Consider the following 16,929-nt stretch of genomic DNA (forward strand, 5'->3'; position numbering starts at 1 on the left):
ACTCAAATAAATGTGGCCAAATGCTCAAATGCCTATCTTTCTGCTGCTTGTACACAGTGACAACAATTCTGAACCATAGCTTTGCCGTACAGAAGGATTGGCTCAGGGCAGTTCACAAGGCATGTGGTACTGGCCAATAACTGCTGCTAAGAATCTGGAAAAATAGAACTGCAATCGCATCTCAAATACATTTCATCTCCAACCCAAATACTAGAAACACGATAACTATACAAAGACTATTACATTCATCAAGTATATAAGAAAAATTCCATCTTCTGCAATTGACTTTATTTGGTTCCCAATAGAATACATGTTTTTGTAGTTGCATATCATTTAGATCACACAGTTGAATCATAAAAATATTTTTCAAATAGAAACTGCAATCGATGCAACTGTAATAAATATAAACAAAGAATAGCACAAGATCTACTAATCTGAAGTGGGTATCAGGGAAAACATTAGGAAGTATTTCACCAATTGTTCTATATAACTGTGGAAGAAGAGACTATTTGGACTTACTCACCAAGGAAAAACAAACAATTAACTCAAAATTGCATTTTCTATCAAGGAATAAATTTGTATAATAAATTGCCAAAAGAATTGGAAAAAATACTAAAATACATCTATTTATGAAGGCAGCTAAGACACACACTGTACATAATGCATACTTCACAATTAAATATTACAAAGCAAACTCAGAGTAGGGGTTAATAATGAAAGTGTACAACTACAACAACTTTTCACATTACAATAGGTACTCACAATGTAAGGCTTTTACAAGCAGGTCATATGACAAGATCTACAGTGCACGATACAAATGCCTTATCATTCTCCTGAGGACATCATCTGAATCATCATGTGAGAAAGCTAACTCACAGTTTTCCACGTAGTTCGAAGGGATGACATAGACAAAAGCAAGGGGCATAGTAGCACATTTATGGGCCTGGAGCCAGTTTTTTGAACAGAGTGAAGGGAGTCAAGGGGCACACCAGTATTTTTGTGGGCCTGTAGGCATCTGTAGATGCCCACAGTGTGTGCAGTGATAATGTAAAGATATGCCAAGAAACAGTGCAAAACTATTTTTGTTCAGTTGTAAGTTATTTGTGCAAATTTTATATAATCAAAAAAATACTGAACGATAACAGAGATAATCCAAATGAGGCAGTGCAGTTGTTAAGACACTGACCATCTATTTGGGAGGATGGAGTTTGCTATGTCCTGTGTGCTGAAATAGGCTGTGTATCAGAAACATAAGGACAGTTTTCTATGCTCATGTACCGGCAGACAAAATCCGTATATGAGTAGGTACATATCAAAAGACCATTCTTGAAATTTATGCCCACAATGCTCACAGAATCACATAATTTTCATTTTATATTTTTGCAAATTTGTCAATTTGCACAGTAGCATTACAATCATGTTTGCAACAACCTATATATTTGAATACCACATCTCTAAAAGCTATTTATTTGTGGTCAGGACTTGGTATATTTCAATAGTGACACCATATAGCATAAGAAACTTATAAGTTTTTCCTTCTCATACTGTCCTGTAAGTCTCCCCTGACCCGTGGTTCTGGGTGACTTTTCCAAAATCTACCGTTTTTCCTAGGAGCCACTGGCACCGAAAGCTTGCATGCATATAACCTTCTTTTATGTGCAAGTTCTGCCTCTGCTTGGTGAGTAGATTTTTTCTATCCAATCACATTACATTGTTAAAAGTCAATCAGATTCACAGGAAATACAAAAAGTTGCAACATTTTGTGAAACACACAGTTTTGAATTTTTCATGTTTATAAAAAATAACAGAAGGGAATGGCAATCACTCACCTACATGGATTGATGTGTGGAGCACATAGCAGCAAACAGAATTCACATTAGCTCTGTTTCTAGCATTAGTATGCATGTTCACACAAACATCCAAGCAGACACCCAATCACACACTCCTGTGGCAAATTTGTTACTTTTCAATAATTTGTATATCACTGAAAAGCTTGGAACACAGAGGATGCATAATGGATTATAGTTTGTGTTAAAAGTGTTAGGCTTGGACAAAACCAAACACTTCAGTTTTGAAATTACCTCTTACTTTGAATTTGAGCAACACACTCAGTTCTCACAAATAGTTGTATAGAGTTCATTTCTATTTTTTTCTAATACCGAAACAATACATAAAACTTAAAATGTCATGTTCAGAAGCAAAAAATAACATTAAATATTAATACTACCTTAAAAAATTCCAGTAACAAACTATTTAACCACACTGCATTCACTATTGAAAAAAGCAAAGCTAAATTACATTTAGATACAATGTGGTCTCCCTTTCCTGTTACCTACTGCAGTTTCTCTATGGGTTTGCTATTGTTATACGTCAGTTTTGGCAGCATTAGTGACATTTGGTGACCAGACGCCCTTCCTCACGCCACCACCGCCCTGAAAGGAATCTGTGTACCCATCTCAAGATCAAGTCTGATTACATTTCCTAAGCACAGGGTGTCCGGATTAAACACATAATAATATAAAATGTAATGACTTGAGATGTAATTGAGATATTTATTGGCAATTTGCTTCTACAAGCCTGATAACTCAAAATGTTTTCTGTGCTGATTTGCAGCAGTTGGTACGGCGTGTGCATGCACATTTTGTGCAAATAAATGTGCATCAGTAGCCATGCGGACCCCATAGCAGTAGGTTCTCACTGTGGTTTCTCTTTTGGAGCTAAAGACTGTTACACTGGTACAACATCACTATCGTCGTCAGTATGGACTTTTTGCAATTGACAATGTTCCCACTTACATAACAATCAAGAAATAGGACAAGCAGCTTTAGAAGACTGGGAATTTGCTTTCAATGTTGGACCCCAGTTCGTGATCTATCAGATACACACCATCGGATTCATGCAACTATCACAAATGTTGTGCCTGCATTGCTGTGAAACACTTGGAGAGAAGTTAAATACAGACACGATGTCTAATGGTTAAATACAGACACGATGTCTAATGGTGCACATATCAAGGTGTATTATGTATAGTTTCAATAAATATCTCACTTACAAGTAAAGTTATTACATAAAGTAAAGTTATTACATATACAGGGTGTTTCAAAAATGACCGGTATATTTGAAACAGTAATAAAAACTAAACGAGCAGTGATAGAAATACACCGTTTGTTGCAATATGCTTGGGACAACAGTACATTTTCAGGCAGACAAACTTTCGAAATTACAGTAGTTACAATTTTCAACAACAGATGGCGCTGCGGTCTGGGAAACTCTATAGTACAATATTTTCCACATATCCACCATGCGTAGCAATAATATGGCGTAGTCTCTGAATGAAATTACCCGAAACCTTTGACAACGTGTCTAGCAGAATGGCTTCACATGCAGATGAGATGTACTGCTTCAGCTGTTCAATTGTTTCTGGATTCTGGCGGTACACCTGGTCTTTCAAGTGTCCCCACAGAAAGAAGTCACAGGGGTTCATGTCTGGCGAATAGGGAGGCCAATCCACGCCGCCTCCTGTATGTTTCGGATAGCCCAAAGCAATCACACGATCATCGAAATATTCATTCAGGAAATTAAAGACGTCGGCCGTGCGATGTGGCCGGGCACCATCTTGCATAAACCACGAGGTGTTCGCAGTGTCGTCTAAGGCAGTTTGTACCGCCACAAATTCACAAAGAATGTCCAGATAGCGTGATGCAGTAATCGTTTCGGATCTGAAAAATGGGCCAATGATTCCTTTGGAAGAAATGGCGGCGCAGACCAGTACTTTTTGAGGATGCAGGGACGATGGGACTGCAACATGGGGCTTTTCGGTTCCCCATATGCGCCAGTTCTGTTTATTGACGAAGCTGTCCAGGTAAAAATAAGCTTCGTCAGTAAACCAAATGCTGCCCACATGCATATCGCCGTCATCAATCCTGTGCACTATATCGTTAGCGAATGTCTCTCGTGCAGCAATGGTAGCGGCGCTGAGGGGTTGCCGCGTTTGAATTTTGTATGGATAGAGGTGTAAACTCTGGCGCATGAGATGATACGTGGACGTTGGCGTCATTTGGACCGCAGCTGCAACATGGCGAACGGAAACCCGAAGCCGCTGTTGGATCACCTGCTGCACTAGCTGCGCGTTGCCCTCTGTGGTTGCCGTACGCGGTCGCCCTACCTTTCCAGCACGTTCATCCGTCACGTTCCCAGTCCGTTGAAATTTTTCAAACAGATCCTTTATTGTATCGCTTTTCGGTCCTTTGGTTACATTAAACCTCCGTTGAAAACTTCGTCTTGTTGCAACAACACTGTGTTCTAGGCGGTGGAATTCCAACACCAGAAAAATCCTCTGTTCTAAGGAATAAACCATGTTGTCCACAGCACACTTGCACGTTGTGAACAGCACACGCTTACAGCAGAAAGACGACGTACAGAATGGCGCACCCAGAGACTGCGTTGTCTTCTATATCTTTCACATCACTTGCAGCGCCATCTGTTGTTGAAATTTGTAACTACTGTAATTTCGAAAGTTTGTCCGCCTGAAAATGTACTGTTGTCCCAAGCATATTGCAACAAACGGTGTATTTCTATCGGTGCTCGTTTAGTTTTTATTGCCGTTTCAAATATACCGGTCATTTTTGAAACACCCTGTATCATTATCTACATCTACACTCTGCAAACCATTGTGAAGTTCATGGCAGAGGGTAAATTTCATTGTACCAGTTATTAAGGTTTCTTCTTGTTTCAGCCATGTATGGAGAGCAGGAAGAATGATTGTTTGAATGCCTGTGTGTGTGCTGTAATTATTCTCCTCTTGTGCTCACAGTCCCTGTGTGGGCAATACTTAAGAGCTTGTAATGTAGTCCTAGAGTCATCATTTAGAGCCAGTTCTTGAAACTTCGTTAGCAGACTTTCTCGGAATAGTTTACATCTATCTTCAAAAGTCTGCCAGTCAGTTTCTTCATCTCTACAACGCTCTTCCACGGGTCAAACAAACCTGTGACCATTTGTACTGCTACATACAGTCAGTATCCCCCGATAATCGTATTTGGTACAGGTCCCACACTTTTGAGCAGTATTCTAAAATGGGTGCATGAGTGATTTGTAAGCAATATCCCTTATACGCTGATTGCACTTCCCCAGTATTCTACCATTAACCCGAAGTCTACCGCCTGCTTTAACCACAACTGAGCCTATATCAGTACAGAATGTGATAGGAATTCCATTGGAGCTTTGTTCAATTTTAAAGATTTCAGCTGACCTAACACCACTGACACTAATACTTATTTGCCTCATCTTTTCAGTGGTACGAGGATTAAACTGGGGCAATTCTCCCAGGTTTTCCTTTCTAAAGAAACATTTTAAATGAAAGACAAGCATTTCAGCTTTTGTTCTGCTTCCCTCAATTTTAATTCTTGTCTCATTCGCTATGGATTGGACACTAACTATGGTGTCTTTATATATGACCAGAATTTTTTTGGGTTTTGTGAAAGATTATATGACAATATTCTGCTATGACAGTCACTGACAGTTTCATGTGTTGCTCTTTTGACAGCCAAGCACATTTCATTCAACATCTCTTTATCTACATCAGTAGTACACTTTTTTTACACCTATTTTGCAGAAATCTCTGTTTCTTTGCGGTGACTGTACCATGAAAGGTTCCTCTCATTATGAACTGCTCTGCTGAGTACACATCTACACAGTGCATGGTCAACCATTCTTTTAAACTTGAGCCACAGTTCATCAACAAGCTCCTGCCCTGTGCTGAAAGTTTTAAGGGGAGTTGGAATGCCCTATCTCGCCAATGTTAAATTTGCTAACTTTGTGTACCTTTTTCTTTGGAACTATTATCTTCAGAACTTTGAAATTCTGGCAGAGGTTTTCAGCATATATTGTGAGCCCACTGAACTAGAACCAATGTTTTCTTTTTGTTGGTATAGTATTTATGAATTTTTTACCATTAAGCCATTTTTTATTGGAAAAAGTATAACATAAACTTCCCTAGTTCAGAGAATAAGCCAGTTCTTGTCATGATTCTAGTTCAGTGGCCTCTTTGAACTGTTTTGCAGCATTTCTGAAAATTTGAATGTTGTTGGTTGAGTGGTTTATGAGATAAAGGTACATGTAACACTAAAAATGTCAAATGCCAGAAAATGCGATTAAAGTAATTTATTATGAAAATTCACAAATACCTTTTATTCTATTATCAAAAGTGTCCAGCAGAGTAATCAGGGTCATCTTCTAGTTCTTCTTCTTCACCTAGAAGCTTTCTTCTCCTTGCTGCCCTTGCTTTTTTTGTATTAAATTCAGCTGCATACTGAGCCTTCCTTACTCGCACGCTGTCCAGAAGCTGAAGACCTCTGATGGTGTTGATACCAGGAGCAATGCCGAGCCTTGCCATGACCTTTAGCCTACCCATATGACCATCATTGAATGAAATAACAGCATCACTGACTCCCCATTTCAATGTTTTTATCCCAACAAATACATTCTTAGGTACACGAGTCCAAATGAGGTTGTTGAACGACTCGTTTTGATTCTGGGTACAACCATGAAGACATTTTCGCAGAAGATCAGGATGCCCCAAGTCTCTATATATTGGTTTAATTACTTCCATAACAGCCAATGGAATATAATTTTTATGGTGATAAGGATCCCCAGTAGCTTGAGATTTTCTATAATTGCACCATGACTGAGGACCATCTGGACAAGCAAAATGTTGAGGATTATCATCAGTTGATGATCGATGTAAATATGTGGCCCATACAGCTTGTCTCATTTCCTGCAAATTATTTGCATTATTTCTTATTGCCATACCATAGTATTGTTGTAATTCATTTATAATTTTATCTGACAGGCGACCTCTAATGGTTTTACCATCTGACAAAATTTTGTCCTTCAGATTCTGTTTCAGTTTCCTTAGACGAGTGCCCATTCGTTTCTGAACATGACCGACACATTCTAGTTTAGTTATTGTCTTATTGACATATGGCATGGATTCTGTAACACTTTTGTATGCCTTGGAGTCCCCATCTCCAAGGAATTTTGTGTAAAATACTCCCCGTTCTTTTTCTGATCTGCTAAACATTTTCACAGCAGCGGCAGCCTCCATGCCTCCACTCGTACCTTCATAATTCTTGCTACATATGTGAGCTGCTTCTATCTTACCAGATGCACAATGGTAACAATGTTTAGTGAGCACTTCATAGTCCAAAACTTTACCGCTGTCCACACTAGTAACAGTAGCAACAGCATTTTTGGATGTGTGACCCCTTTTCTGCCAGGTTCCATCAAAAGCAACAGGGATATCTGGGTTTCCTTCATTTATATATTTTGCTTCACTGGCAGCAGCTTTCATTGATAAATCTGCTACAGACTGAACAGCATCTCCTATCACTTCAGTGTAATTGTCAATTTTAGCAGGTGGAGGTGGAAGATTCATTATGGCACAAAATGTTTGAGCAGCAGTATGTCCTTTACCAATTGCTCTCATTGCATACATTAGCCTGATATTACTCTCAAACAAATTGCTACTGCATGTTTTAGAGCTCCAAAAACAGGTCTCATTTTCACAACTGGCACAAACTATAGCAATTTTGCAGGAAAGTCCTATAGATTTTGTTATGTTCATATCAAAAGAACCTCCACAAAGATTACAACACAAACATTTCTTCATAAACTCAGTAAAAACAGGAAAGTCGACTAAAACATATTGTTCATTAGAAGCTTCATCTGTAATTTCACTTGCACAGTTTGATAACTTCTTTTTTGATGCACTGGTGGGCGTGTCTCCTTCACACATCTCAGCTGTACAAACGTCAGAACTTTCACCAGCATCAACAGGTGCTGAAGCAGAATCACTTGAACAAACGTTATTTGTAAATCTATTACCGCGAAACTTTCGCTTTTTAAATAATGATGCACTCCTAGGCATCGTAGAAACTACGCACTCACCACTGAAAGTCAAAACAAGACAGATAACAAACTCCAAATGAGCGACAAACTAAACTCGAGGCTCAAAACAAACACTCACAGATCAAAAACTGAACAATAAACACAGCTAGTCGTAAAAACAATGGTACCTATGGAAGGATCAAAGATTCTACAACTGAAGAGTGAAATCCACAGCCTTCTATATGTAATGTTTTCGGAAATGCGAAGATTTAAATGTGTACAAATCACAAGATGGGTAACTTTGCTGGGCGCACATGTAATTTTGAAAAATTAAATAAAAATACTTCCAATTGGAATTTCTTAACAAATTTTGCACCATTTTAAGCAGAAAATTTCAAATTAAGTTATAAGGTTAAAAACTGAAAATGTGAATTTTTTCCATTTTCCGGCATTCCAACTCCCCTTAAGTTCCTCACTGAGATATAACACTTCAAATTTTTTACCTAGTTTACTGAACACGTATACCTTCAGCATATCCAGACACCCCGTATTTGCATAGCATGTATCTGACGTTGGACATGGGTACCAGGCTAATATTTACATAGCCAGATTTGGGAAACTGCCCAAAAACCACATCCAGGCTGGCCAGCTCTCCAGCACTCACCATTAATCTGCCTACAATCCAGGGTTGGTTAGTGCTCTTGGCTATCTAGACAGGTTATCTAGAATGTGGACATTGTAAAGAAATAGTGAAAATGATATTAAAGTACAAAATTTATTCTGTAATTTTGTTTACATTTTTAGGACTATCAATTATGTTACTAAGTAAATCCACATATGAAAAGTATATTGACTAAAGTGCAACATGTTAGGTGTCCAGAGGTGTGGGGGGATTTGTAGGTTAGATGGAGTATTGGAAACACCTAAATCATTCTCTCTCCTCATGTTAGGCTGGTGTGTAGCATTATCATCAACACATGAGCAATTATGTATAAAATGTGAAATGGAGCAAAATGTCAGAAATTCAAGGCGTGATCAAAAGCTCCTCCAGTGATTCTGTTTTTATCTCATCAATGGTGACAAAATGATGCTCTTTCATGGTTCTCTTCAGCCTTGGGAATAGAAAGAAGTAGCAGGGTCCCATGTCCGTCTCAAAATTTAGCACGGACTTCAATGCAAGATGTTCACAATACTTTTCACAATGAAACTTTGTCTTGAAAGCTGGCAGAAAATCTAAAGAGATTCTGGTCGTATGTAATGTATGCTAGTGGCAAGACACAATCAATGCCTTCTCTGCATGATCACAATGGGAATACTATTGACGACAGTGTTGCTAAAGCGGAGTTATTAAACATAGCCTCCTGAAATTCCTTTACCAAAGAAGACGAAGTAAATATTTCAGACTTCAAATCAAGAACAGTTGCCATCATGAGTAACTCAGAAGTAGATATCCTCAGAGTAGTGAAGCAACTTACATCACTCAATAAAAGCAATTCTTCCAGTCCAGACTGTACACCAATTAGGCTCCTTTTAGAGTATTCTGTTAAAATAGCTCCATACTTAACAATCCTACACGACTGCTCGCTAGACGAAGGATCTGTGCCCAAAGACTGGAAAGTAGCACAGGTCACACCAATATTCAAAAAAGGTAGCAGGCATAATGCACTAAATTAAAGGCTCATATCATTAACAACAATATTCAGCAGGATTTTGGAACATATGTTGTGTTCGAACATTATGAACTACCTCGAGGAGAATGGTCTACTGACATACAGTCAACACAGATTTAGAAAACATAATTCTAGTGAAACACAACTGGCTCGTTACTCATACAAAGTGCTAAGTGCTACTGAAAAGGGATTTCAAATTGATTCCATATTTCTAGATTTCCAGAATGCTTTTGGCACTCCCCCACACAAGTGGCTTGTAGTGAAACTGCATGCTTATGGAATATCGTCTCTGTTATGTGACTGGATTTGTGATTTCTTGCCAGAGAGGTCACAGTTCGCAGTGACTGATGGAAACTCAATGAGTAAATCACAAGCAACTTCTGGTGTTCCACAATGTTGCATTATAGGCCCTCTGCTGTTCCTTATCTATATAAATGATTTAGAAGACCATCTGAGCAGCTGTCATAGGTTGTTTGCATATGATGCTGCCATTTCTTGTCTAGTAAAGTCATCAGAAGATGAAAACAAATTGCAAAACGATTTAGAAAAGATATCTTTACAGTTCAAAAACTGGCAATTAAACCTAAATAATGAAAAGAGTGAGGTCATCCACATGAGTGCTAAAAGGAATCCGGTAAACTTCGGTTACACGATAAATCAGTCAAATCTAAAGGCCATAAGTTCAACTATATATCCAGGAATTACAATTACAAACAACTTACATTGGAAAGAACACACAGAAAATGCTGTGGGAAAGGCAAACCAAAGACTGTGTTTTATTGGCAGAGCACTTAGAAAATGTAACAAGTCTACTAAAGACTACCTACACTAAGTATGTCAGTCCTCTTTTGGAGTACTGCTACATGGTCTGGGTTCCTTACCAAATAGGATTAATGGAGTACATCAAGAAAGTTCAATGAAGAAATAGGGGAGAGAGGGTCACGGATGTGATAAAGGATTTCGGGTGGACATCATTAAAATAAAGGCGTTTTTTGTTGCAGCAGAATCTTCTCATGAAATTTCAATCATCAACTTTCTCCTCAGAATGAAAAACTATTTTGTGACATTGTCCTACATAGGTAGAAACAATCATTATAATAAATTAAGGGAAGTCAGAACTTGCATGGAAAGATATAGGAGTTCATTTTTTCCACACACTGTTCAAGATTGGAATAATGGAGAATTATTGTGAAGATGGTTCGATGAACCCTCTGCCACGCACTTCAGTGTGATTTGCAGAGTATCCATGTAGATGTAGGTGGTGGAGGCAGCATAATAGTTTTATCTTTTGCCAAAAAATAATGAACAAACATTGAAATGTGAGCGGGAGCTTTACCATGATGCAACTTCCACAAGTGGTTTGCCACAATTCTGGCCAATTTCTTTCGACTGCTTCATGAAAGTGCTCCATGGCTCCCAGGTATTATTCCTTGTTGACCATATGACCATAAGGCAGAAACTCATAATGCACTATCCCTTTTTAATCGAAGAAAATAGTGAAAAGAAACTTCACATGTGATAGAACTTGTCAAAATCTTGAATCTTCAGGCAGTTTCCATAGGGACGATTGGGTCTTGGTTTCGACATCATACCCATGTACCCATGCTTCGTCGGTTCAGGAGCATTGTCAGCTACATCCAGCTATTCCTGAGCAATCTCCAAGCAATATTGTTTTCAGTCAAAATTCAACAATTTCATAACAAACACTGCTGCTATATGTTTCATGCCAAAACATCTCAAAAACTGCCTGGCAGGAGACAAAGGGTATGTTGACATCAACAACCTCTCTGATGGTGAGTCAGCCATTTTCCAGAACCATTTTCTTTACTTCTTCCACATTGTCGTCATCAATAACTGATGTGCTCGGGAGTCCAGGGCGGTCGTCTTCAACATGTGCTTGACCCACTTTGAAATTTTTACACTGCCCATGAACTCTTGTCTTACCCGTAGTAGATTTGGCAACATATTGAATGCAGTGCTACACTCTATTCCCTTTCTCTAACAACATTTTCTACTGCCAACAATAAACTAAATATCCAAAATAGCTGAAAATGTAAACATACATCAGGAACAAGTGTACCAATAAGGTACAAAACAAAAATTGAAAATCAGATGTATTAATCATGGGAAATTAAAAAAATAGCAAAAGATATTTTTCCCCTTGAAACTCATGGCAATTTTCAGAGTTATTTCACTTCTTCCGAAAAATTCATTATGCAAATATTCTGCAAAGGTGGTGTTCTGAAACTGGAGGAATAAAGAATGCATTTCAGACTTCATGGCCATCAGGAGGAGCACACTTAAGAATTTGTATCCCAGAATTTTCTTGAGTAAAATCATATTTGTGATACTGAACTCATACCAGTTGTGACTGCACTTACAAGTCTGCCAAGAATTCATGGAAAGATCAAACTGCCCATTCTGTTTTAGATTTTCCGTGGTTCTCCTAAATCATTTCAGGCAAATACTGGCATAGTCCCTTCAGCAAGACTATGTCCAACTACCTGCCCTATCTTCATACAAATATCCTTATATATTCTATGTGTATGTATATTTGAGCTATTTACACACATCAAAAAACGTTTTGCATCACCTCGGTACCGAGAGTTCCGGAACCTGTACAGAAAATTGGAATAAAGATCAACATAAACATCATTTCCGCCCTTTTTATTGCTCATGAAAACCACAAATTGCATTTTGTACCACCATACAACGATACCTTCAGAGGTGGTAGTCCAGATTGCTGTACACACTGGTACCTCTAATAACCAGTAGCACGTCCTCTTGCATTGATACGTCCCTGTATTCATCGTGGCATACTATCCACAAGTTTGGCAAGGCACTGTTGATAAAGACTATCCCACTCCTCAACGGCGATTCGGCGTAGATCCCTCAGAGTGGTTGGTGGATCCTGTTGTCCATACACAGCCCTTTTCAATCTATCCCAGGCATGTTCGATAGGGTTCATATCTGGAGAACATGCTGGCCACCCTAGTCGAGCAGTGTTGCTATCCTGAAGGAAGTCATTCACAAGATGTGCATGATAGGTGCAAGAATTGTCATCCATGAAGACAAATGCCTTGCCAATATGCTGCCGGTATGGTTGCACTATTGGTCGGAGGATGGCATTCGCATATCACACAGCCTTTATGACCCCTTTCATGACCACCAGTGGCATACGTCGGCCCTACATAATGCCACCCCAAAATAGCAGGGAACCTCCATCTTGCTGCACTCGCTGGACAGTGTGTCTAAGGCGTTCAGCCTGACTAGGTTGCCTCCAAACATGTCTCCAAAGATTGTCTGGTTGAAGGCATATGCGACACTCATCGGTGAAGAGAATGTGATGCCAATCCTGAGCGGTCCACTCAGCATGTTGTTAGGCCCCATCTGTATTGCACTGCATGGTATTGTGGTTGCACAGATGGACCTTGCCATGGACGTTGGGAGTGACGTTGCGCATCATACAGCCTATTGTGAACAGTTTGAGTCATAACACGACCTGCGGCTGCATGAAAAGCATTATTCAACATGGTGGCGTTACTGTCAGGGTTCCTCCGAGCCATAAGCCATAGGTAGGGGTCATCCACTGCAGTAGCAGCCCTTGGGCAGCCTGAGCGAGGTATGTCATCGACAGTTCCTGTCTCTCTGTATCTCCTCCATGACTGAACAACATCGCTTTGGTTCACTCCAAGGCACCTGGACACTTCCCTTCCTGAGAGCACTTCCGGGCACAAAGTAACAATGTGGACACGATTGAACCGTGGTATTGGCCGTCTAGGCATGGTTGAACTACAGACAACACAAGCCGTGTAATTCCCTGGTGGAATGACTGGAACTGATTGGCTGTCGGACCCCCTCCATCTAATAGGTGCTGCACATGCATGCTTGTTTACATCTTTGGGTGGGTTTAGTAACATTTCTGAACAGCCGAAGGGACTGTGTCTGTGATACAGTATCCACAGTCAATGTCTATCTTCAGGAGTTCTGGTAATGGGGTGATGCAAAACTTTTTTTGATGTGTGTATTATAACTATACTATGATGACAAATCCAATACCATCATAATATAGTCCTTGGCTGGCTGCATGGATGGATGAATAAATGAATGAATAACTACATATAATTTTTTTACATAAAATCACATAATTCTTGACATTAAAGTATCTCTAAAAGGGCCTTACCAAAGATCATCAGAGAATAAAGAATAGTTCACAAATATAGAGGATTGAAAAGTGGAAACAGTTTTCAAGGAGCCAAACTAACAAAGAAGGAAAATTAGGGTTAATGTCCTGTCAATGACAAGAGAACACTTTCAAAATACATCATAACTGCACTGAGTGATTTAGGGAAACATGGGAAGCCTAAATCTGGATGACTGATGGGGGATTTGACTCTTGTTGAACCAAAATCGTACTCGATACAGATTGCCTAGGCTAGTGTTCATATATAAGCTTGTGAACTTCGGTTTATGTACCTGAATGACCAGACTGATGAACTCCATGAACAAGCTGATTAAATTGGACTCCAAGACTTGATTGGAGAGAAAAAATTAACATAACTATACAAAATATACAGCAATATTAAGGATTCATTGATAAAAATGACACTTGTGTAGGATGATAATCAGTGAGTCAGTCCTTCAAATACCTAAAAAGAGTGGCTGAAAATGACTGGAGGTTTTGAAAGCATCAGAAACACACATCTTAATGTAAAAGATGCAAAGAGAGAACTTGAGAAGCTCAAACAAACAACTGAAAAAAAAGAAAGAAAAATGTAGGTCAGGAAAAACAATGAGGTGCATAACGCTGTGGGAAACATACATTACAGTGTTATTAAGATAATTTGCAACTTTTGACAGTTTGGCAAGGATCCAATGGACTGGAGCAGTGTTGCCAACACGTGCTGAGCAGAAGTCACAGAAGCTATTGATGCTTTATAGCACATGCTACTGTTGACTGATGCGGCAGCAATGGAGTTAACTACACCTACCTAACTGTTGGTGGAGTCTCATCACTGGTAATACTGGAGCAATGTTGATAGCCCTCTTCCACCCATCTGAACATCAAAAGTGAAAAGTTATTTTGATCACACTACTCCAAGGCAGTGAAACTTACTTCCTTCAGCCACACATCCCATAAGAATAATAACACAAGGACCCTAACAGAACTCTGAAAGCTCAATGGCAAAACAATACACATAAAGAAATGGTTGAAGATTTAATGATGAATTGGGTAACAAAACTAGGTGCACTATATATGAACATACTTAAACAGAAGACCAATGACTACAGAGTACCAAAAATGCTGTTTGTGTCCACCAAAAAGTAGCCATAGGCTGAGGAAGGAAAAAAAACTTTCACCCAGAATATTAAAGGCCTGTGGACAAGGAAATGATGGGGAAAAAAAAACGATTGGGGACTGGCATAAACGTTGTACAAAGAGGTTATGATCTGATAAAACAGAGAGGATGAGTTTACTACAGGACTGAGAAGGAAAGTCTCCCTGGATTCTGGACCAAGGAGGACAGCATGCATTTTTTATTGCGTTTGTTCTTGCTACATCTCGCGGCACTATCCTGGTTAGTTAGACGCATGTTCCATGGATCATGATATTAGCCTCTCACTATGATATGGAACAAGTCAGTTTTATGATCGTAGTACACCCTCTCAGCAGAAAACAAGACAACATACCGACCATTTACATGATATCTTAAGTTTTTCTCTTTTTTAACATACATACAGTGATTTATACTAAGCTATGTTCAGTGTCTCTCTATCCCTCTCTTGAAAAACACACACACACAAGGGTATTGTATTACAACACATTCAGAAATTCTTCTACTGAATAGCAGTGTTGTCAAGAGGATATGATTTCAATTTGTGTTTGAAGTTAACTATATTATCCATTGAATTCTTAAATTCTTATCTCTCTGAGTATTTGGTCAAAGACCTTTATGATTGAACACCTCATCCTTTCTGTGTCACATCCAACAAAAAAGAGTGTTACTTTTTCCAACAAACAAAGAAAAATATTTTGTGCTCTTACTTGAGTTTCCCTGGTACGTTTGTTTGTTGAAGCAGCTGCTTCAACAGAGTGCCTCAATCTTGTTTTGTCAGACACATGCATTCTGTATGTGGAAATACTTGAGCAGCTACAGCTAGAACAAACACAAGAGGAAAAGATGAAAATGTAGAAAAAGGAAACTTTTAACATAACTTAGTTTCGCATTTATACTAGGCAGTGTCAAGGAATCAGCTTACAGTGCACTTTTAACAATTTGCTCCATACTGTCATTTGACCACAAGACAGACTCCCATATGGATGACACAGAAATAAACATACCTGTTGTAGAGAAACAACTGAAACATTTGAAAACAAATAAATCATCAGGTCCAAAAGGAATCCCAGTTTGATTTTACAAAGATTACTCTACAGCACTGGCCCCGTACCTAGTTTGCACTTATCGTGAATCTCTTGCCCAGCACAAAGTCCCAAGTGACTGGAAAAAAGTGCAGGTGACTCCAGTATATATGAAAAGTAAAAAAATGGACCCACAAAATTACAGATCAATATCCCTAACTTCTGTCTGCTGCAGAATCCTTGAACATATTCTCAGTTCGAATATAATAAACTTTCTTGAGACTAAGGTACTTATGTTCACGAATCAGCATGGATTTAGAAAGCATTGCTCGTGTGAAACTCAGCTTGCCCGTTTCTCACATGATATACTAAGAACCATTGATGAAGGGCAACAGGCAGATTCCATATTTCTAGATTTCTGGAAAGGAATTGACTGGGTGCAAATTGCAGGCTCTTAACAAAGGAACGAGCATATGGAATAAGTTCACAGATATGTCAGTGGCCCACAGAATTTTTAAATAATAGAACCCGGTATGTTGTCATTGACAGCGAGTGTTCATTAGAGACAAGGGTATTATCAGGAGCGCCCCAGGGAAGTGTGATAGAACCACTGTTGTCCTCTATATACGTAAACAATTTGGTGGACAGGGTGGGCAGCAATCTGCAGTTGTTTGCTGACGATGCCGTGGTGTATGGTAAGGTTTTAAAGTTGAGTGACTGTAGGAAGATACAAGATGGTTTAGACAAAATTTCCAGTTTGTGTGTTGAATGGCAGATAGCTCTAAATGCGGAAAAATGTAAGTTAATGCAGATGAGTAGGAAGAACAAACCTATAATGTTTGGATACAGTACTACTAGTTCCCTGCCTGACAGTCAAATTGTTTCAATATCTGGGCGTAACATTGCAAAGCACTATGAGGTGGAATGAGCATGTGAAAAGTGTGGTAGGGAAGAATGGTTAACCTGTAAGGGAAACCTTATATAGAACACCGGTGCGACCTATTCTTGAGTAAC

The 16,929-nt window shown here is 39.1% G+C and overlaps 1 protein-coding gene across 1 annotated transcript in view; it reads right to left on the reverse strand.

Annotated features, from left to right (window-relative positions):
* LOC126106285 (uncharacterized) overlaps nucleotides 1-16,929 on the reverse strand; it is a 151,113-nt gene that overhangs the window by 99,348 nt on the left and 34,836 nt on the right. Inside the window, exon 3 of the mRNA XM_049912506.1 lies at nucleotides 15,601-15,712. Within this exon, the coding sequence (XP_049768463.1) occupies nucleotides 15,601-15,712 (112 nt within the window). The remainder of the gene's footprint in view (nucleotides 1-15,600; nucleotides 15,713-16,929) is intronic.

Source organism: Schistocerca cancellata, chromosome 10 (assembly GCF_023864275.1).
Source record: "Schistocerca cancellata isolate TAMUIC-IGC-003103 chromosome 10, iqSchCanc2.1, whole genome shotgun sequence".
In the NCBI taxonomy this organism is placed as follows: domain Eukaryota; kingdom Metazoa; phylum Arthropoda; class Insecta; order Orthoptera; family Acrididae; genus Schistocerca; species Schistocerca cancellata.